This window comes from Mustela lutreola, chromosome 9, assembly GCF_030435805.1.
Source record: "Mustela lutreola isolate mMusLut2 chromosome 9, mMusLut2.pri, whole genome shotgun sequence".
Lineage (NCBI taxonomy): Eukaryota > Metazoa > Chordata > Mammalia > Carnivora > Mustelidae > Mustela > Mustela lutreola.
In genome coordinates, this window is record NC_081298.1 from 123,769,255 (window position 1) to 123,793,167 (window position 23,913).

A 23,913-nucleotide genomic window follows, 5' to 3' on the forward strand; every position below is an offset into this window, starting at 1 on the left:
ATGTGTTGAGGACTGCACCACATAATACCGTACATGCAAAATACAGAGAGCCATGTCCAAAGACAGTAATTACGCTCTCAACACCTGTTAGCAACTGTTACTATTACTATTATCTTCAACAACAGCAGAAGTGTCAGCCCCAAAATAATGGCCCTGTTTCACCCATGTCAGTAATACTTGAAAATTAATTATAAGAAAAGGTTATATGGAACTGGATCAATACTATAAAAGTTACTTTTTGGAAACAGCTTCCTCTCTTTATTGAGTTACATGCCTGCCTGGGTTACAATGTGTTCATTTTGAAGCAGCTGCATACATTTTTAAGTCAAAATCACCCCACTTTAAAGATTTTATTTATTTGACAGAGATCACAAGTAGGCAGAGAGGCAGGCAGAGAGAGAGAGGAAGGGAAGCAGGCTCCCTGCTGAGCAGAGAGCCCAATGCGGGGCTCGAGGCCAGGACCCTGAGATCATGATCTGAGCCGAAGGCAGAGATTTTAACCCACTTAGCCACCCAGGCGCCCCCAAACCGCCCCATTTTAATGCCCTTTCTTTGATCAGAGAAGCTCACTTTAGCAATTACTTCGGTCCAATAATTACAACGGAAAGGAATCACACAACACACATGAGAGGGTACAGGGCAAGAAACCACCACACAACATCATGCATCTGACTGACAACCTCCTTCTTTACAAGAAGGCCTTTAAGGTCATTAAAAAGGTGTCACCTAAATCTAAGGTATTTGAATGAAAAGAATATTCCCAAGAACATTATGAAGATCAATGAAATAAATTCTCAAAGCAGTGTCAGACACTGCAGAGAAAGTCTGTCTAGAAGCAGACTCTGAAGATGAAACAGGAGTTTCGATATGAATCACAACAGTGACAGTGGTCGCTCAAGTTCTAGAGCTATTCAGACTGTAAACCATGAACGGGGTGCCTGTGTATGGAACCTAAGACGAAAACCTCTTCACCTCGCAGAGCTAACTGCTTTCAATGAAATCCAAGATAAAAATTAACTGAAATGCTCGAAGTACCTTTGAAGGACCAAGAGTTCTCATAATCAGAGCAAAAAGGTATTTTAGGAAGTAGATTTCCTTTCATCTTTTTCCATATTCTTTTATCTCTTTGAACAATAAAGAGAACTGATTAGTTTCACTTTTTATTCACAATCAATTTTGGTTCCTGCTGCTTTGATAGCGATTATTCCTACTAGAAATGATAAAATTGAGCCACAAATCTTTATAGATGTGTCGTCTGAGGTAACCATATGAATTCTAAATAATATTACACTTTTTATGGATTCGCTTTGAAATGAACTCTAATATATAACATTGTAGTTCCTGATTTTAATTACTTCAATGATTCTGATTTGTTCTTCAAATCTACTTATTTATATAAAAATGTGATTCATACCCCAAAACTCAGCAAGTCTTGAAAAACTGCACAATTTTGGTTTTCATTATCTAGCAAGTAACTATCTTGCTTTTTGCTCTTAAACACTCTACAAGACGTTGTTTTTTGTGGCAAAGAGCTGAGTCCACTCCCCTCCACTCAGGAACTGGTCTTCCCTGACTGACCCAACACCTCCTCCCCTCGGTCTCCTGCAGCCCGCTGCTTTGTTCCATTATGGTATTTGATAGCATTTGAAATTTATATATTTGATAGTTTACTTCTTTATTGTCTGTCTCTCTCATCAAACTCCATTAGGGAGGGTCTCTCTCTTTTTCCACATCTCTCTCTCATACATAAAACACATGAAGTTCTCTCTGCCCTACATCTCTTTGTGCCTGGCATATAGTAGGCAAGTTCATGAAGTATTTGTTTTAAAAAATGCATACCACTATAATTCATCATTATCTGATCTCCTTTCCCATCAACTAGGCCCAGGGCCGCAAATGATTTTTGTCTAGCATCAGAGTCAGTATTCTAGGCTTTACCATCTCTGTTGCCTATGCCTCCCCCACTCCCAACAACCTTCTCAAAACCCAGAAAGCACTCTCAGCTTGAGGGCCATATGGAAACAGGCTGAGGGCAGGATTTGGCCCACAGGGGGTCGTCTGCCAACTCTTATGCCAGACTCCAAGTGTCTTAAGGTCAAGCCTGACTTATTCACTCATATTCCTGGGACCTTTCCTAGTACTGAGCACACAAAGGTTTTCAACAAACCCAGAACTCGGTTGAATTGGGCAAAAGTGATTGGGTTAGGAGTAGAGAGAACCAAAAATTCAATGGAACAGCCCAAACGGTCAGATTTAGAATGGCAGGCATTTTGCCGGGGAGATACAGCCGCTGGTCCTGGCTGGATGACTCAAAAGGGCACTTACTAATGATTTATGGGCGATGGGAAAAGACAGCTTGTCGTACAATCACACACTCTCTCACTTGCCTCGGGGGTCACAGATCTCAATACCCTCCACTTCGGAGCAGCAATCCTGCTACCACAGGCAGCTGCCTCCTCTCGTGCCTACTCACAGTGCAGCTGACTTGGACCCTGAAGAAGAGCTCATGTTTCTCCCAGCGGTTGCTTCTGTTCTGCGTTACTGTCTTTGCTGTCTGGTTCTCTTGTCACCCGGCATTCTGAAAAGGTGCTGGCTTCAAGATAACATCTACCTCCAGAGCTTGGTAAATATGGAGTCACCTCCATAGCCAACTATAAACAGTTCTTAGATGGTGGCCGGGAAACCTTCCTGGAAACAGTTTTTGGATGGGAGCACTCCCTGATCCTTGCACGGTTCCAAATCTTGCAGTATGTTGATCACGGGTGAAGGAAGGAAAGGAAGGAGGAATAAACGGATGAAAAAAACTCCATGGCCATGATCACGGTCACACCCCCGCTCCCGAAACCATCAGAATGTTGGAGGTTGCAGTGTCTCGTGAGAGATCCCAGAGTATGTGCAATGTTTTCCCCACGGGCATTCTCGCTTCCGCAGACTTTAGCAAAGTGTGAGGTCAGAGCCATCTGCCTCAAGAGAGGAGTGCCTCTTTCCTCTAGCATCCAAAATGCTCAGAATGACTACCGGCATCTGCCCTAGTGACCATTTTCTTTCCGGGCCTGGGAGAGGCGGACAAAGGAAGGAGAGTGGGGCTGTTATCCGGTGTCCTGCCAGGTGTCCGCTCCCCATGGAGCGGCAGAGGCAGCCCTGGAAGCCTGGTTCATCTCTAGGCATGTCCCTCCTTCTTCATGTTCTTAAGAACTCAGAACTTCATTGCAGTGAGCTATCATTATGGCTCTGCCAGCCTATATTGACTCCCCAACCTCATGGAAAGAAAAAAGGGAACAAATCGTCCCTAGGGTGTTGTAACCAAGCAAGCAGATCTTTCCAAAGGAAAGTGTCAGATGCTTAACTGCATGATGGAGTAAGACACATTATCCAACCAAGCTTCACTCTGATGCAGCAAGTCCTGCGTTTTAGGTGGAATAAGCAATAGGGTGGGAACAATTTATGTGAAGACAGGCTGTGTGTTAATGATGGACCAGGAACAGCACTGAGTCTCCTGGTTCACGGACCAGGTCATATCTGCCCAAGAGCCATGAGTGTAGACAGTGATGCTAAGAGACAGTGGCAAGCAGCCTGGGGAGGAAGGGAATAAGGGCCCGAGGAAACACTCTGGCAAAAGTGAATTAAACAAATCCCGAAGTCCTTGTAGTTGTTTCAAAGGGTGCCCATGGGTTCACATTTCTGGAGAATGTAACCAGAACTAAGTGAAAATATGACTTTGGGACTTTGTGTTAGACGTCTGGCTTGGAGATGCTAAGACAGGAAGGCGGAGACGGAGCTGTAAGAAATACTAGACGTGGGGCGCCTGGGTAGCTCAGTGGGTTAAAGCCTCTGCCTTCAGCTCAGGTCATGATCTCAGGGTCCTGGGATCGAGCCCCACATCGGGATCTCTGCTCAGCAGGGAGCCTGCTCCCTCCTCTCTCTCTGCCTGCCTCTCTGCCTAATTGTGATCTCTTTCTGTCAAATAAATAAATAATCTTTAAAAAAGAAAGAAAGAAATACTGGACGAGTGATACCAGGGAAATATTCTTTGGGGAACAGACCTTCCAAAGAAACGAGAATTGCCTGCACACCAAATGGACTGACAAGGGAGGACAGGCGCTGCGAGGTGAGTACTCCTTTACCCCTGGGCATCATTCTTGCTCCCGCCCACCAGAAGAGTGACTCTTGGGTCGCACGTGACAAGCACCAGTGACAATGAGCAATGCCAAGAGTATCTTTTTCCACTTCTATCCGATATGATCTGACATCAAGATTTTCGAAAACAGAATCATGGCTAAAAAACCAAAGTAAATTTCATTTAAAGGACTGCGATTTCATGCCCTTTGGTTGAGCGTTCGTCTAATTTAACATTTGCAACTGTCCTTCCATGTGTCCCTCCTTCTGTGACCTTCTCTCAGAGCCACTCTGGGAGGCTTGTGATTGTCGCCACCACTGTTCAAGGCAGGGCACTGGCCCCTCCTGCTGACCTGGGCGAGGGAGTCACGCCAACCAGATCACCCGCACAAACTGTCCAGGGTCGTGCGAGACAAACCAAGGGTACAGTCTGGATTGGGGTGGGGGGGCGCCCACGGTAGAGGCAGAATCCCTGGGATCAAGATAGTGCACGGAGTGAATATGGCAAGTAGGCCATGAGATCTCACACAGGAATTAAGGGTCAGAATGAAAAAACAACAACGGCAACACAGAAGGTGACAATCAAACATTAGGGCCACATAAGACGGCAGGCAGAGAGAAGACTGCCAGGAGGCCTTGACCGTGAGGCTCCCTCCACCATCTGGCCCTGTATTCTGGGTTAAGCTCCATATGTGAACGTCTCCACAGGACTTACCAACCAGATCCCCAGCATACACATGAGGAAACTCAAGCAGAGGGAAGCATGTCTTTGTCTTTGGACAATGTCATATTGGAGGAACACCCACACTAAAATCTTACCTCTGCAATTTTGTTTTTTGTCTGTGTACACAACTAATGCATAGCAATATGCTTGCATTCCTGAGGGTTCCCCACGGAAGACTCACTCTAGAGTAGAAGCTCAGCAGAAAGCTCTGCAGATAAGGTGCTTATCACTGGGAAACACTTTAAAAACACAGCTAATGCTCAGTGCTCCCTGTGCGGGTTACACCATGGCATTAGCGGCTTTCTTCCCTTACTATCTGTTGGTGTGAAACGGGGTAAGACAAATTAATTTTAGAACCATGTTTTAGCCTAAGCAAATCACAACCAAGGATGTCAGTCTGCCGGGGAAACAAAACCCCCCAAACCAACGCCTTTACACTGTCTGATGGTGTGGCTGAAGAGGGCCAAAGCTCCTCTCCAGAGAATAGTTTATTAAAGGTCAAGGGTTAGTTCTATCCACTAAGTGAAACCAACCCCAGGCCACTGCTTTTCTGTAAAGTGACTTGGGAAAGCTGGAACTTCTATGTCTTTGGTCTGAAGACTGGCATTGTTCACATCAAATGCTAAAGAATAAAGGTCTTGGTTGACTTAAAACTTGAACCTGGCACCATGGGTCAATGTTCTTACATAACAAAGAAATAAACAGAAGAGGCTCCAAATTATCCAGCAGGAGAAAGCTGGACCAGGGGCGCCGGGGTGGCGCAGTTGTTAAGTGGCCGACTCTTGGTTTCAAATGAAGCCATTTTTAAACTCAGGTCCTGTGGTCGAGCCCCACGTTGGGCTCCATGCTCAGTGCAGAGTCTGCTTGGGGATCTCTCTCTGCCCAACCCCTGCTCGCTCTCTCTCTCTCTAAAATAAATAAATTAATTTTAAAAAGAGAGAGAGAAAGCTGGACCAAAGTTTTTTGACTCACTGATTATGGTAACACAATAAGCATTTAAAGATGCCTATCCATGGAATAAAATTGAAAAGTAATACTGGGAATACATTCGAACTTGTCTCACCTTTCAAATAACTATTATGTTATTATCAAAGTTGTAGGTTTTTTCCCTTAATAAGGATGATAGCCATGTGAACAAAGGAAGTATGTTTTGAGTAATCCTGAAAGTTTTGGAATCTCATGCTGGAAAGATGCTTTGAAACAGGAATCTGGAACCCGGGACACAGGGCAGCGTTTCTTCAACTCAGCACTACTGACATCTTGTACCTGACGATTCAGCTGCTGTTGGGGGTCTTCCTGCAACACCACTACCCTCTACCCAGTAAATGCCATAAGTGACAATCCCCACTTCCGTCCTCCTCAGTCATGACCATCAAAAATGTCTTAAAAAAAAAAAAATGTCTTCAGACCCTGAAAAACAACTGCGGAGGGGCAAATTAGACCTGGTTGAGAACCATTGGTCTAGAGGTATTTTCTCTTCAAGAGAACCCCCTCAGGACACTGAAGGTTTTCACAGTCATTATTACATACGGTTTGGGACTTTGCAAACGTATGCTGACGTGCTCACAGCAGAAGTATACTCACTGTGTACAAGAAAACAGAAATCTTTCCACATCAGCAGCAGAGTGAGTTTTGTAAAGCCTTCTGCATCATATTCCACGACGCCTCTAGGTGATAAACACACACACACACACACATACAGAAAAAACCCTCATCAAAATTAGGCACAAGAGAGATGGAACCAAGTAATAAAGAATATATTCATAACATCACGGTGATTGAATCCGAGATGCATTTCAGGTTAAGGGAGTGTTACATAGGAAGGACGTGGGGTTTGGAATGACAGCATCTACGTTTAAGTTACTGTTTTGCTATGTACTGTTATGGCTTCAGGCAAATCACTTAACCTCTGGGGCCTCAGTTTCCTCATCTGTAAAACACATATAACGTTTTCAAACTTCCTTACAGGATTGTGAAAAACAAATAAGATAAACCATAAAATGCTATGCAAATGCTGGTTACCAGTTAGGAGTAAAAGATCAAAGGCAGCCATGAGGTCAGCGACGACACTACTTTCTGTGATGACTAAGTCTCACTTTCACTCAGGCACTAGGCAGTAATCAGCAATGGCAACATTACTAAGTTTAGGAGTCTGTATTATTTTCTTCCAAAGTACTTGGAATCCTTTCACTTGTGTCCCCTGTCCTCCCCACCAGGCTCAAGACAAAGAAGCCCCATTAGCTGGGTGGGTGTTGGTTCTCAGCATGTGAATGTGGCTGGGAGACACACAGGGTATGTGTCATGTGTCAAGGAGAACAGGCCTGGACTGCTGAAGGGCTTGGGCAGAAGTCTGACAGACTCGTCTCCCCGATTTTCCACAGAGCCTGAGCGCCTGGGAGACATCACCATAACATGACAATACTAACCACACACTGAAGACAGACATAATCATCTCTGTCAGCCACACCAGGAGGCATTTGCTGTCTCCCTCACTGAGTCAGGCCAATGAGACCGTCAATCCTTTTTTTTTTTTTTTTTTTAAGATTTTATTTATTTTATTTGACAGAGAGAGAGATCACAAGTAGGCAGAGAGGCAGGCAGAGACAGAGGGGGAAGCAGGCTCCTCGCTGAGCAGAGAGCCCGATGCGGGGCTCGATCCCAGGACACTGAGATCATGACCCGAGCCGAAGGCAGCGGCCTAATCCACTGAGCCACCCAGGCGCCCCGAGACCGACAATCCTGATGGCCTCCCAGTTTAAGTAGGAAGGGGGAACTCACTGTCAAGGTAAAGGAACTAAGACGCTAAAAGCTGAGTGATTTGCTCAAAGACTGTTGATATATCATTCAGATCTTCTGACTTAGGTCAACAATTTTACTTACTGCTTTATATTTCTTTTCATGAATTTATAGTCAACTCAATACGTTATAATACTGCTATCTAAACTTTTCAAATCCTGCATGCTGTAAGTAAAAACAAACACAGAATCCTTTTTGTTATGCATAGTTACAGTAATATAATAGCAATTGTGTATGATTTAGTAGTTGTATACGGGTACTACCATATTGTTTTGCATAATAAAACATACGCAAAATGTATATTGAAAAAGAACGAGTTTTTTCATTTTCGTTTTTGTTTTTTAAGATTTCACTTATTTATCTGAGAAAGAGAGAGAGAGCATGAGCTGGGGGGAAGGGCAGAGGGACAGGGAGAAGCAGGTTCTTTGCTAAGCAGAGAGCCCAAGGACGCAGAGATCGATCCCAGGACCCTGAGATCATGACCTGAACGGAAGGCAGACACTTAACCAACAGAGCCACCCAGGTGTCCAAGAATGAGATTTTTAAAAAGCTGTAAATGCAGTTTTCTTATCTTTCTTGTGTGCCAATGGAGTGAGGGGGGACACACACCCTTCAGGTGTGTGTACCCTACTTGGGAGGATACTAGGCTAGATCCTCCATTTTTACTTATACATACTAAAGATAATCTTCTTTGAAAATCAGAAGACCAATGATGTCATTTATGAGCCACTGTTTGTATCCTAAGTACTTTCTCAAAATGTTCATAAATAAAGCTGAAAAAAATCCTAAGTATTAAAGACTCATATGAGAGACAGTCACACTGTTTAGATATTGACAGTTATATTTTGGAGGCACAAAAAATTCAATTTCTTAAAATTATTTCTGAGGAGTCAGAAATTTGGCCCATAATTATTCCACAGTTTATAAAATTATATCCCAGGGAATGGCCAACCTTATTCTTTATTTCACCTGCTCCTCCTTAGTCCCACTTTTTTGGTCCTAATTTATTCATTTCTTATTTAAAATTTTAATTTTGTGTTACTATCTATATCTCTCTATATTTATACACTTCCTACAGAATAAGGTGGGATATAAGCAGACCATTAACACCCTTAGTGCTCAGTCCCCCTGAATGGGTCGAAGGCCCCGCCTTTGGAAGAAGACTGAGGGGAAAGCACATCCCCTCAGCCACTGGGCTAAGCCCCGAGCAGAAGCTCAAGGAGGCCTCTGACGTCATCTAAGGAAACAGAGCTGCGGAGTAGCAGGGCCTCTGGCAACCTGCAGGAAAGGCCCAGGACCCAAGGGGGAGGGGCAGCGGGTGGGGCTTGGGCAGCAGCAGCAGGACACGCCCCTTAAACCTGAAGTCACTTGCCTCCTCTGCCCTCTCTGTGCCTTCTTCCAACTTCTAATCTCAAGTGGGAGTCGCTGCTTTTGGGTCTAACGCTGGATGCCCTCCTTAGATCTGGGGGGCAAGTTGCGAGCCAGAGTCCTATCGGGACACCTGAGTCCTGATAACCCAGGCTCCCACCCCGGCGCTGGCTCTGGCTGTCAGGCGGATGACTTCCGTCAGGTCATTGGGCTTCTCAAAGTCTCAGGGCTTCCCAGGAGCCAATTGTGCCAATACTGCCCACCTGGCCTGCTCACTCACGACCCCTGGGAGCAGATGGTGGTGAAAGCGCTGTGCAAACTGTAGGGTTCTAGAACAAGCAGGTGGTGCTGCCCTTGTCATTGCTGGGTTTGGGGTGAGTATGATGCTGCTCCAAGGAAGATACTTGTTTCTGTGATTTAGCAAAGAATCCTAGAAACTATCTTCCTGGGAGCTTCAGTTTCAGCAATGTACCAGCAAGAATCAAAATGGCCTTAATAAAATCTTAAAAAAAAATAAAAATAAAAAAATAAAAGGGGCGCCTGGGTGGCTCAGTGGGTTAAAGCCTCTGCCTTCGGCTCGGGTCATGATCCCAGGGTCCTGGGATCGAGCCCCATATCGGGCTCTCTGCTTGGCAGGGAGCCTGCTTCCTCCCCCCTCTCTCCCTGCCTGCCTCTCTGCCTACTTGTGATCTCTGTCTGTCAAATAAATAAATAAAATCTTAAAAAAAAAAAAATGGCCTTAAGAAGCTAGCATGGGGAAGCACGAGCTGTTATTTTCTTAACCAAGCCCCACATGAGGGTCGTGAGGACATGAGGGTTTGCCAGCATGTAGTTTAAACAAGGAGGAACTTACGTGCCGAAGTGACTGAGGAAAGCAGCGATGTACTCCCTTCTTTTGTGGTACCCTTGAATCACATACTGTACCTAGAACAGGAACCCAAAGATGAGGAGTAGGGAATTGTCACGTGCTTCCTTACAAAACATTCCCATCAGCTACCAATACAAAAATACATTCCCAAGACTCAGAGAAGCAGAAAAACCTATACTCCCCTCTATTCAACAAGAACTATGAACGTTTGGTCTACCTGCTTCCGGCAGCCATCTACCTGCCCATCAAGCTATCAATCAATCTCGCTGAGATACTTCAAGGGAAATGAGAGACATCATGACAGTTTGCCCCAGATCTGTGAGCGTGTATCTCCAAAAAATAAGACCTTTTCCTACAGAGCCATGATGTCATTACCATACCCAACAAATCTAGCCGTCATTCTCCGACTTCATCTAGTGTCCTGCGCATTGTCATGATTTTCCACTTGTCCCCAAAATATTCTTTTAAAAGGCAGGGTACAATTGAGGGTATAATCAAGGACCAGGCATTTAGTCTGGAAAGTCTTTCATGTAGGATAAGAGTACCTCTTAGGGTGTGCACATGCATCTACATGTTATATGATACAGACTTTTCAGAGATTTGGGCTAGCTGTCTAGCCCAAAGGATGTTTTGCCTTCTATATTCTGTGGGTGTTTCCCTCCTTTTCCCTCTACTCTGGAGGTCCCTGTATTTCCCATAAATTGGACGTTAGACTAAAGGTGTGATTAGATTCACGCTAAACATTTTTGGCAAGAAAACCTCATAGGTGATAGCGGCCTTGATCACTGGTTAGGGTGACAGCAGGCCAACCCCACCGTAAAGGGAGGTCTTCCCTTTGCCACCGGGAGTGAGCTGGAGGCACACTTCTCAAAGCCTGTGAAGATCTAGTCCCCTCTCAGTCTTTCACCTCATGGTTTTAGTATCTGCTGGAGAGCCTTGTCTGAATCAATTATTTCATTAGGAGCCGGAAAACGGTGACTTTTTGAATTCTCTCACTCCTTGTGTGTTTATCAGCTGGAACTATCTGTAGAGAAGAGCTTCCGCTCATCAAATGGGGGTTCTTTTACTCTGAACTTCACCTCCTATTGAAAAGGCAGGACAATGTTGAATTCTTTCTTTTTAAATTCCTAATATCCAGGAAAAGAGTGTTACAATAGGGGATTTTAGTTTGCCTTTTTATATTTCCTTGTTATCACCAAACGACAGTTTTTATTAAAAAAAAAAATTGTGAACCTATTAAGCTGGACATCTGGAAATTAGTCATTTACCCATCAGCTACCAATACAAAAATACATTCCTTATAATGTCCCCATAATGGCTCAAAGAAACAGGGGAGAAAGAGGCCCCCCAAACTGTTTATATTGGCGGTAGCCACAATGAGTTTCCATGGCTAACAAAAGCTCAAGATAAAGTACTTGAAATAACCTTGACACAATTGGTAGTGATAGCCACTTTGTACCCTTTAAAAGTAAAACAATTCTATTTATATAATAGGGGTTTATGTCAATTTATAAAAACAGTGCTTACTTTGCAGGCTTAATGCAGGATCAGAAATGTTATTTTGGGAAAAGAAAAACAGATGATAAGTTTGCTTAAGAGGCTTTGTTTAAAAAGGGGATGAAAACAGTTCTGTGTACTTGATTTTAAAAACAGAAAACCATTTTAACAGAAACCCACAACAAAACTGGCTATAAAGATAGATTCCAATGTAATTATGGAAATTCATTTGAAGAGATTGTTTCTAAAAGCAGCCCATACTGTCCTCTTTTGTAGCAAGCATAAGAACATCAATTTTAAAAGACAAGTAAAATTAATGAAAGGGAACCAGATAAGAAAAACAGACTGATTCTTATATTTCTGGGAAAACGGTAACAGAATTTTTTTGGAGGAAAATATATGACTAGAAATTAATCTCAACTGGAGGGCTTTTTTAAAAAGGCTTTTCTTCTCAGTTCTGGAAGACCAAAATGTACATGTTTCTCTATAATACTGGGACACAGATTTGAAGTCAGTACAAAGTCCCACAATGTAAATAAGAATTCTATCCTCCAAACAGTTCTGAAGGAGGGCAGAGGCTGGGGGAATTTGGTCCAATGAGAGGCAACCACTCCACGAGAGTTAGATGCCCTGGAATCCGTGCCAAGCCCACAGACGGCAGACTTGCCAGATTTTCATTTCTCTGACATTTAAAAAATAATACTGAAGGCTTTGAAATATTATTGCACTTCAAAAATATTTCCTATATTGAGATGAGCTATCTTTTGAAAGAAAGAGACAAACAAAAGATTTCTTCTCCAAGCCCGTGTGCACAAGTCAGTAGGAGCAGAGAAAACAGTGCTTTGGGAATCAAGCGAAGGAAGTGAGTCAATGTGGGAGATGGGAAAAAAGTCAGTATTGCTTGTGGACGGATATCTCCAGTTTTTAGCTAATTACAGTGACTGGCCATTAACAAGTACATATTCACGCTTTTTAGAAATATCTGACAATAGCCATTAATGTCAACTCAGTTATTCGCTAATGTACTGACTCATTCATGCGGCTAGGAGAAAGCTTTCGATAACCTGATGGGCTTGCCTACCAGCCCACTGACCTGGAAATCCTGCCCCTACCCTACGAGCGGGACTCTGGCAAGCTGCTCCTAGACAGGACATGGAGAATCAAGCGCTGACTAGTAAAAAGTGAGGTACAGAAAAGCAGAAAAGAGGTGAAGGAAGCTCTAGTGAATTACCTTGATACTCACTAGCGGCAAACACACACACACACTCACACCCCCCCACACCCTCCCACCCACGCATGCACCAGACAACTGGGAAATGGAGCAGTTCAAAGGCGCAAGACCTAGCAAAAACTCGGGACATAAAAGAAATTAGAGGAGGAGGTAGAAGTTTAAAAGATGAAGACAAGACTGGAACAGGAAGTCAGAATCCTTAAGAAAGGAAGAAGGAGCGCCAAGAACTAGGGAGAGAAACAGACGAACTGTAAGTCCAAGTAGGAAAAGCCAGTGTCAGGTGGGGGCCCAAGCTGGGATGGGGTGCAGAGGACGCGCCTGCAGGACAAGGCCCACAGTGCTGGGGCAGGGGCCACGTGGAGGGAGGAGCCTCACGAGGGGAGGGCCAGGAGACTTGTTTTTACCTTGTTGGTGAGTAGGTGGCATACTTGAGGCACATAATCAATGAGACATCCTCCTCCTGGAAAAGCTGGGATATGAAGAGCTGAGGAGCCTCCAAGTGCACTGAAAGGACAAGAGTACAAGGGACACTTCTCTTAGGGCTCCAGCAATGCAGGAAGTGACACCCCCAAACAGACTCGCCTTCTCTTATCAATGTCTGCCCACCAGCCACTTGAGTTAATGAGGATGGGAACATGGGTTTCACTTTCTGATGACATTTCTTTATCTTATTTGTTTTGTTAGATCAGCATGTTCAGATGACCCATGACTACCAACTAATGACTGATAACTAATGGTTCTATCATGCACAAAATAGCACATTTTGATTGGCGTGGATAAATGTCTTGCCAGTATTAATGGGTTGGACCTCTGATGGAGACGCAGGTGTTCGTACTCTCCATCATGTGCTGTGCAAAGAGAAGTCATTCCTTAACCCCCTATGCTAAACTGAACTGAATTCCTTCAGCACCACCACAGCACACTGGAGGGACTAGCTCTGCCCCTTACCAGCTCTGCTGCCTGAAGAAAGCCTCTGGGGCTTTAGCCTCCCCGGGTTTAGTGTGGGGCCGGTGGTCTAGGACAGGGGCTGCAGACTCTAGACTCGACCAGGCCCAGGCAGCTGATATAACTGAGCACCCAGAACTCGAGAGATTCCACACCCAAAACTCCAGCTGACCTCTGCTATGTTGGAAACACAAGCCTGGTCTTTGCAGACCCTTATTTTTCATGTGAAGCCAAAAATCCAGATGACTTAAGGTCTCAAATTTTAAATTGTGGCAACGAACTAAACATCTTTGGAAACACTGTACTGCTCGGTCCTGTGTCTGTGGGTCGATATGGGTAAAGTCTGCAACTCGTCCAAGTCGACACTCACATTCAATTCATCTACACAAGAAGGTGCAGTCAAAAATCAGGGATCCAAGCAGTAGTAAGACACAACACTGATCCAGAAATAGTTCCTAGGACTTTTGTGGAGATTCCCTTTCAGTTTAAATAACCAGCATACAATTACTAAGGAAACTGTTCAGAACTTCACAGTATATATTTCACAGCCCATCCTTAATCTTGATTTCATCTTCTTTCCTACTCTCACTTTCCTTGGGTCCTAATTTGTTTTTCTCACTTGAATTTTATTTTAATGCATAGGTTTCTTACTCCAAAAGCTCCTTCTACCACCTCTGTAATATGATGGGGTATAAAGAGACCCCTAAGATCCATTAATACCGTGGTTATTCATTAACTCAGTCCCCAGTTACAAGGCTGTAAATGGAAGCAAAGTGCCTCCCCATAAGTCTCGACAATCATTCCTAAATAGTTTAGAGCAGACGGACTTAGCCTAGGGTTTGCAATACAGGGAAAAACACACCTAAGTTTTGAAAAGGGTCCCAGACCCAGCCTGTCGCCCTACTGACCACACTGAAATTAATTTTTCCGGTAGTAATGGATATTATGTTCATTTGTTTATGGAATGAAAAAGTCCCAACATATGAATAAAATCACAGGCGATGTGAGGAAGTCAACATGGGGTGGAAATATTTGGTGTTGACTTTTTCTATTCAGATGAGACCTAAAAAGCACAACAACTCTGACAACTGAGAAAATTATGAGACAGCATTTGACTAAGTTTGACATTAATGAATCATCTACAGTCTGCAACTGCACAGAATCAGCAAGAACATCACTTCCGTCTGCTACTCTCAGAGTAGACGTTGGAGGAGATTTAGACTAAACTCCGAAGGAAAATTCCTATCACTTCTCATGACCTGGAAGAAGGCTTTTTGTCCCCTCTTTTGTATGCAAAAGTACAGAGAGGGCACACTTCTAACTGGCAAGTTCTCACAGTTCCATTAGGATGGAAACAGCTTAAGAGTAAAATTCTATAGTACAAGAGAAATAAATCCTATATTTATATCTTGTCTTTCCTGGGGGGAAATATCTGTGTAACATAGAAATACCAAGATCCAGGCTTCTCATAGTATATGTAGAGGAACAACCTTCCGCATCCTAAAATTCCAAAAAATAAAATAATTTGGACAGTTTCTTGGAATTGATTATAATGGGCTCTGACCTGTATATGATATTACAGTATAAGTTCTTAATTGTTCACTAAATTGAATCCAAAAAGATGAAAACAGTCCATGGGTAATCCTCTAAACTTGAGACTCCCTCTGCCTCTGACACACAGCCATTAAACAAAAATTACCTATAATGGTGGAGAGAAGCATGGGTGTGGAGAAGTCCAAAGACCAGCTGCTCAGCCTCCAGGCCCACCTCTCTGCACTCTGCTTCTGTGATTTGCCCAAACTAACCCTTGTTGTCAGGTGCTTTCTTGTTACCTAGTTTAATCCTCCCCACAATTCAGGGAGGTGAGAATTAGCACTGTAATTTTACAGGTGAAGAAAGTGGGGCTCAGAGGGCAGAAGAAACTTTCTTGGGTTCCCACAGTTAGGAGATGGTAAAGCCCAGATCTGAACTGGCCGGTTGCCAGAGTCCCCACGCCCCCAGTGAGTGGGGTTGGGACTGCAGGGATGCCCCAGGGCTTCCAGAAGCATGGAGACCACCACTGAAGCAGGCACCGGGATGCTCATCTCTCTCTACAATTGGCCCCACAGCCGCAGAGCAAGCATTCCTGTCCATTTTGTTCATGCCTCTGTCTCTTCCAGCCCAGCCATCAAACAACCACATCCGCTGGATCTCCGATGTGAGGGGTGGACCCTTCTGCCCCATCTAATTGTGTGCGACAGCTGCCTACACAGCTCTGAGCCTCAGTGTGTGAAGAAGCACTTGAGAGACTACAAAGGACTGCTCTAAATGAGGGTTTATTTTTAAAAGGACACTTACTGCACCCTTTCTCGAACTCCCTAAGTTCCTTAGCTTGTGGGGGTTCTGAACCTCACTGCCCCGTCCTATCCTGATAAGCGCTGCTGACTCCTGTAGAAATATCCGCCTCGCGGGTAAATATTTAACAGGCTGCTCTGGCCTGAATGCTGCCCCGATCGTGCTGAACAAACAAAGTCAAGTGCCATGAAATAAAAAAGCTGTTATGATTTTAAAGGGTGCAGGACAGAGGGCTGGCCTGGTGATCTCTAATTATTTAATATTCACGAATCAAAAACTATTGGGTGGGGCACATACAATGAAAAGCTCAGCCTGTGCGGAGATTGGCCAGGCTCCCTGATCGCTTCCCGGGAATGCAGGGCGGGCTGGAGAGAAGGCAGGGCTGGACAGACTGGCTCCTTGGCGGGTGGGGAGGGGCAGGGAGGGGCGGGGAGGGCCAGGGAGAGCAGAGGGTGGAAGGGACCACTGCTGTGGATTCTTCTGATCTCCAGACCCATGAAGGGAGGAAGCAGGGTCAAAAGTGAGGAAAAGTCAACCAGAGTGGCGAGGTCTCAGACTGAGACTGATAAGACGAAGGGGTAGAGAATGTTTTGATGAGAAAGCACCTTCTCTTTATGGACTGAAATGACAAGTGAAATTCAGCCATTATTTCTCAGACCGGAAACTGAATCCGTAGATATAAATTAGGAGGACACAAGGCCAGAGTCTGAGAAACCTTCCAACAATGGAGTTAAACAGAACAAAAGGTAGCCAGAAAAACACTTCCAATCCGATTCACTGGATCTAAAACTCAAATGTAAGAATTGTCTGTGTTCACTGTATTGATGCGGTTGTTTTCCATGCAAATACAGCTAATAGAGCCCTTTGGGAGCCGGGCTCTGTCTGCAAATATTCAGAGCACTTCTACTATTGAAGACTTGACTTGGCTATGGTGCAACAGCATGAGGGAAATATTTTTGACATGGAAATTGACATGGAAAAACGCAGGGAGTCAGCCTGTCTGAAGGCCTCACTTGGGACAACGGGGTTTGATTTTAACCCACTGTGGAATGGCAACTCCCTCCTCTCTGTGTGGGATTTGACCTCATTGGCCAAATAAAATGAGCAAAACATGACTTGGCACTGGAGAAAACCAGAAGGGCCAGTGATTTTCAATTATAATTCTTGCTTCCGCCAAGTTCGGTTGTTTGGGTCTACTCAATTTTCTCATCAGTGCCGTGGGATATTACCACTCTCAAAAAGGCCCATCTCTCTCAAGGGACAAAGCAACAATTAGAATTACAGTAATATGAAGCAAGCACCGAGCAAGCACTCTACGAGAGACTTTATTCTAAAATGTCTCCTGCTTATGCAAGCTACCGTCAAGGGTTATGTCAAGGCTCTGTCAGAGACACTGGGATCAGTGTTACCATCCTGCTTTGCCTCAGAATCGGGTTCCGGGTTCTGGGTTCTGGGTTCCGAGGGAGAGGAAGATGACCCGGTTGCCTCTGCCACTGGACGATTCAGGGGAGAGTTGGAGGGTGAGGCACTGACAGGGGGAACTCCCAGGATGGTTGATGGACTCCAGTTGCCACGAGTCCCCAGGTTAAGACATATCCATAGGAAAAGTGAACTCTCAGTTCAGCTCAACAAACACTACCTGTATGCCCAACTCTGTGTATGGACTTCAGCTTCCTGTTCTGGATCCATTAGCACCCCTGCTAATTCCCTCCAAGGTAGAAGAATGCCAGGGCCCTCAGGAATCTGGGGCACTCTATAATGTCAGAGTATGCTTCCTGGTGGCCTGCCAGGAGAGCCATTACAGCAAAACACAAGTCACTGTTATTTACTGAGGATCTGCTTTTGCCAGGCCCTCTACTAGGCATTTCATTATCTCTAAACTCATAACAACTTGGCCAAGTAGACCTAAGTAGTCCAACTTACAGAAGGGGACACTGAGGAAGAGCTGAGCATCTTTCCAAGGTCACCCAGCAAGTAAGCTGCAGAGATGGGCTTGAAACCCAGTCTTCTTGGTTCCAAGGTCTACATCCTTTTTTGTCAGAAAGACAGTGTGAAAAACTTAAAATTTTATCCCTGCTATGTCCTGAAGCAGAGGTATTTGTGGCTGATATTATCCTCAGAAAAGCTTAGATCCATAAAACTCATCTCATTCGTCCTTGTCTTAAGATATCATATGTTATAATAAGTTAACTTATACAATAAAGAAAAAAAGTCCTATCTAGCCTCTCAAAACCCAGAAGTGCACAGATAGTACATTAAGGAGAGACTCTGATTTGTTTCCCCCAACTACATTTTCTTTGTGCTAGTAAAGCATTTTCTAGAGCTGTTGTCAGCCCTTGTCTCATTTCATAGATTCAACCTTGAGCCATCTCAAGAGTCTCTTGATACCTTAGTTAAACAAAACCAGGGTCTAATTCAAAATCGAAAAATCTCAATGAGTATAACAGGAGAAAGAAAATAAGAGCTTACAGTGACAAGTTAAGCTTACAAGCAGAAGAAAATCTGGGGAGTCAAACTGGATGAGGGGTTCACTAGGAACCAATGGAGCCTGGCCATACTGCATCTGTGATTAACCCAGTGTTTCCATTAAATATGCTTCATGGTATACTGGCAGGCCTTTACTACAGTACTGGATCCCACTTTGTGTTTCCCATTTTTAGAGGGACACATGAAAATGGAAATGTCCTGACACCATGATAAATATGATTATACACTGAGGAAATGTTCCTCTGGAGCAAAGTCTAAAAAGAAGCTGAAAGTGTTGAAATTACTTAGCAAGTTATGGAATTATTAAATAGAGTGACTTAAAAATGTGAAGACAGAGGCACCTGGGTAGCTCAGTGGGTTAAGCCTCTGCCTTTGGCTCAGATCATGACCCCGGGGTCCTGGAATCAAGCCCCGTGTCAGTCTCCCTGCTCAATGGACAGCCTGCTTCTCTTTCTCCCTCTGCCTGCTGCTCTGCCTACTCGTACTCTCTCTCTCTCTCAAATAAATAAATAAAATCTTTAAAAAAAACGTGAAGACATACTCTAAGGACCTTTTGAATCAGCTGTTCCTTGCTTACGCACAGTATACATGAAGAGTTTAAAATATGATGGATTTCATTGGTACAGTGAGTGATGGGGCAGGAATAATAGTTCCATTTAAGAAGCACTAGGTATGAGGCACTATGCTAAGCCCCTCCTGTATGATACCATCTCTGCTTCATACTAACCTGAAACAGAGGTGTTATCCCATTTTACAGATGGGAAGGATGGAGCTCAGAGAAGCTACAGAACCTCTCCAAGGTCATGCAGGTAAATGGCAGAGAGGCATCTAAATCCAGGAGACTCTGACCTAAATCTACCCACCAGCACCCCCTTTGTGATTTCTGACACAAAAAGCTATCGGCAGACCTGATGTCTGGTTCCACGTGCATCAGGTTCACGGACTCTTTGTGGCTTGTGTAGTTCAGGCTGAGCCACGGAGGCTGTTTCCAGAGACCTTTATTAAACTGATTTAGGTACCTGAACTGAAATAATTCCTTTTTCATTCTAGGTAAATGAACCCCAGGAAACCCAGAAGAACTCTGTGGGCCAGAGACCTGATGGGCAACTCCCAGCAGACAGGAGGTGGCACGCAAGCAAGAAAGCCTGATGTTTGAAAAAAACACAAGTGATGGGAATATTGTAACTGCAAACAGAATATGTCTCACGACATGAACGCTAACCAAGTTTTTGCTCAGAAATGTGTTTTTTAAGTCTGTTAACATCTTTAAAAAAGCCTTCAAGGGATGGTAATCTTAACAGATGTCCACCATCAGGATTCTGTTAGCATGTGGAAAAGCATTTAAAGTAAATCCCCCGAAACAACAATGGACTTAGCAGATGTTCTAGTAAGGTTTGGGATGAACTGCTTACAACGAAGCTTGGCTGCACTAGATGTGAGCAGGCGAAGCGAGAGAGAAGCTGTTCCCCTCTGGTTGCCTTTTGATCCCTGGCCTATGATCTGCAGTTGATTCCACCACAATTTCTTTACAAAATGGAACTATTTTCAAATATCAGGCATTGGGACTGAGTACATTTACTACCGGTTTGTTAGAAATGTACAACTCCGAGGCCCCGAGGCCCCGCTGAATGGATGTATCCCTCTGCTATTATCCAGGTACAGTTACTTTCATAACATATTTACTGGGGAAAGAAAATCAATACATACATATATCAAATCGTCACATTGTATGCTTTGACTATCTTACAAATTTGTCAGTTATACGTCAATAAAGCCAATAAAAAAAATCAATGCATATCGTAGTTACCCTCAGCTACATGCACAAATGTTTTTATACCTCCTTCCTTACTGCACACTGGTTTTAATGGTCAAAGGAAATGCAGAGAATGAGGGGGAAAAAATACCTTTGCCTGTCTAGGGCAGAGAAGGGTATCTACCTGATTCCTGGTTACTGTTACTTTCTAGAGCCTCAGGCACACAAATAGCATTAGGCAACTTCATGCACACATTACTGGCCTCTGAGCTTCAGGAGCTAATCTGTAGAAAGTGGCAGTTGGGCTGGTGCACACAAAAACAAGTAAAGATATCAGAAGATGAGATTAGCCAGGGTGCTGGCACAGAACACTTGATGTTTCCAAAGTGCTTTTCCCCCCTTTACAATGGCCTTACAAAGTAGGCAGCAAGTCTTACTATGTACATTGTAGATATGAGAAGACGGAGGCTTGAGATGGATGACTTGCCCAAGGTGTCACTGGAAACAGTGAAACTGGGTTTACCATCTTTTCTCTGCACTAGTAGTTTTCATGACTGTGTGAGAATAACCTGGGGAGCCTGTTAAAAACTCAAGAAACCCAGGCACCACCCCAGAGAAGCCTGCTCATTTGGTCTGAGATGGGACCTTCGAATCTGCATTTTAAGAGGTTTCTTAGTGATACAAAATCAATGCACAGAAATTGGTTGCATTTATTTACACCAACAACAAGACAGAAGAAAGAGAAATTAAGGAGTCAATCCCATTTACAATTGCACCCCAAACCATAAGATCCCTAGGAATAATCCTAACCAAAGAGGCAAAGAATCTATACTCAGAAAGCTATAAAGTACTCATTAAAGAAATTAAGGAAGACATAAAGAAATGGAAAAATATTCCATGTTCATGGATTGGAAGAACAAATATTGTGAAAATGCCTATGCTACCTAAAGCAATCTACACATTTAATGCAATCCCTATCAAAATCCCACCCATTTTTTTCAAAGAAATGGAACAAATAATCCTAAAATTTATATGGAACCAGAAAAGACCTCGAATAGCCAGAGGAATGTTTAAAAAAAAAAAAAAAAAAGCCAAAGTTGGTGATATCACAAGTCCAGACTTCAAGCTCTGTTACAAAGCTGTCATCATCAAGACAGTATGGTACTGGCACAAAAACAGACACATAGATCAATGGAACAAAATAGAGAGCCCAGAAATAGACCCTCAACTCTATGGTCAACTAATCTTCGACAAAGCAGGAAAGAATGTCCAGTGGAAAAAAGACAGCCTCTTCAACAAACGGTGTTGGGAAAATTCGACAGCCACATGCAGAAAAATGAAATTGGACCATTTCCTTACACCACACATGAAAATAGACTCCAAGTGGATGAAGGACCTCAGTGTGAGAAAGGAATCCATCCAAATCCTTGAGGAGAATACGGGCAACAACCTCTGTGACCTCAGCCGCAGCAACATCTTCCTAGGAACATCGCCAAAGGCAAGGGAAACAAGGGCAAAAACGAACTATTGGGACTTCATCAAGATCAAAAGCCTTTGCACAGCAAAGTTAATAAAACCAAAAGACAACTGACAGAATGGGAGAAGATATTTGCAAATGACATATCAGATAAAGGACTAGTATCCAAAATCTATAAAGAGCTTATCAAACTCAACACCCAAAGAACAAATAATCCAATCAAGAAATAGGCAGAGGACATGAACAGACATTTCTGCAAAGAAGACATCCAGATGGCCAACAGTCACATGAAAAAGTGCTCCACATCACTCGGCATCAGGGAAATACAAATCAAAACCACAATGAGATACCACCTCACACCAGTCAGAATGGCTAAAATTAACAAGTCAGAAAACAACAGATGTTGGAGAGGATGCAGAGAAAGGGGATCCCTCCTACACTGTTGGTAGGAATGCAAGCTGGTGCAACCACTCTGGAAAACAGCACTGAGGTTCCTCAAAAAGTTGAAAATAGAGCTACCTTATGACCCCAGCAATTGCACTACTGGGTATTTATCCTAAAGATACAAATGTAGTGATCCAAACGGGCACATGCACCTGAGTGTTTCTAGCAGCAATGTCTACAATAGCCAAATGATGGAAAGAACCTAGATGTCCATCAATAGATGAATGGATAAAGAAGATGTGGTATATATATACAATGGAATACTATGCAGCCATCAAAAGAAATGAAATCTTGCCATTTGGGATGATGTGGATGGAACTAGAGGGTATTATGCTTAGCGAAATAAGTCAATCGGAGAAAGACAATTATCATATGATCTCCCTGATATGAGGAAGTAGAGATGCAACGTTGGGAGTGTGGGGGTAGGAAAAGAATAAATGAAACAAGAGGGGATCAGGAGGGAGACAAACCGTAAGAGACTCTTAATCTTACAAAACAAACTGAGGTTTGCTGGGGGAGGGGGGAAGGGAGAGGGTGGTGGGGTTATGGACATTGGGGTATGTGCTATGGTGAGTACTGTGAAGTGTGTAAACCTGGCGATTCACAGACCTGTACCCCTGGGGCTAATAATATATTATATGTTAATAAAAAATTAAAAGATCTAATAAAAAAATAAATAAGTAAATGACCAAAAAAAAAAAAAGGAGGTTCCCTAGAGGATGCAGGTGCCAGTGGTCCTCACCCCATTGCTCTGCACCTCAGGCTGAGGGTGCACACCCAGGACTGGGAATGGGGAAACCTGTGGGAAAGACAAATTTGCCTCCCATCCCTGGGGTATTAGGTCACTGACAATTTGAAAGGCACTTGGATAAGAAGGTGAAGAAAACACAGATGTGCTCTGATGGACTAAGGTCTGGTATGGGAGTATAAGATACTTATAGAAACAACTAGAAAGAGGGCGATTACCACTGAGTTGATTTGTGGGCAAAAGGCAGTGTGGTTACACGCGGGTAACCAGAAGCCCAGGCGAGGGAGCAGTCAAATCAAGACCGGGGGCCGAAATAGGAGGGTCGCAGATTCTACTTCAAAAGGCAAGGCACTGCCTTAAAGGCTGAGGACTCTGTGGGCAGCAGCCCATGACTCCCGGAGCACAGTAAGCAGCTTTTGCCCCCATGAGAAAAGCATCTATGACACTTTAGCCTGCCCAGGTGAGCTACGGGTGAAAGGGCACCTGCCAGGAGAGTGAGTGAGAAGATACAATGGTAGATCCTGACGCATGCCAGTGGTGACCTGGGCAGGAAAGAAAATCTGAGGTTAGAAAAGGAGTTCTGTGGACACCTGGGTGGCGTAGTAGGTTAAGCATCTGCCTTCGGCTCAGATCATGATCCTGGGGTCTTGGGATTGAGCCCTGCATCGGGCTTTTTGCTCAGCAAGGAGTCTGCTTCTCCCTTTTCCTCTGCCTGCGGTTTCCCCTGCCTGTGCTCAATCTCTCTCTGACAAATAAATAAAAATAAAATCTTAAGAAAAAGAAAAGAAGTTCTGTTCAGTGAGAGAGTGAGAGATGTCCTGGGGAAAATAGTCTGAAGCTGGAGACCAAATCTCAGGCAGTCTCGATGCTTAATGCAGCATCTGACAACTTCCAAATTTATACTCTAGCTCAGCCCTTCCCTCCACTTGGGACTCAGAGAGCCGACTGCCTGCTGGCTGCCTCCCCTGGACCTCTAAAGTGTGCTTCCGACCTAACCTGCTCACAAGCAGAGCCTGCCTGCAAAACCTCCTGCTCGCCCCGCGGCCGCCAGTGGCAGCCCTAGCCTCCTGCTTCCTGCTTCCTCAGTCATCCCGGGCTCTCCTCTCTCACACGCCGCAGTCAGTC

At 44.1% G+C, this 23,913-nt stretch overlaps 1 protein-coding gene across 3 annotated transcripts in view; it reads right to left on the reverse strand.

Annotated features, from left to right (window-relative positions):
* The window catches only part of BABAM2 (BRISC and BRCA1 A complex member 2), a 406,823-nt gene that overhangs the window by 73,524 nt on the left and 309,386 nt on the right, over positions 1–23,913 (reverse strand). For 2 of the 3 annotated variants that reach the window (XM_059188740.1, XM_059188739.1), the window contains 3 exons: positions 13,005–13,104; positions 9,858–9,928; positions 6,425–6,507 (listed from right to left, as the gene is read on the reverse strand). In XM_059188740.1, the coding sequence (XP_059044723.1) occupies positions 6,425–6,507; positions 9,858–9,928; positions 13,005–13,104 (254 nt within the window). The remainder of the gene's footprint in view (positions 1–6,424; positions 6,508–9,857; positions 9,929–13,004; positions 13,105–23,913) is intronic. The other variant, XM_059188742.1, reaches the window with a different exon arrangement.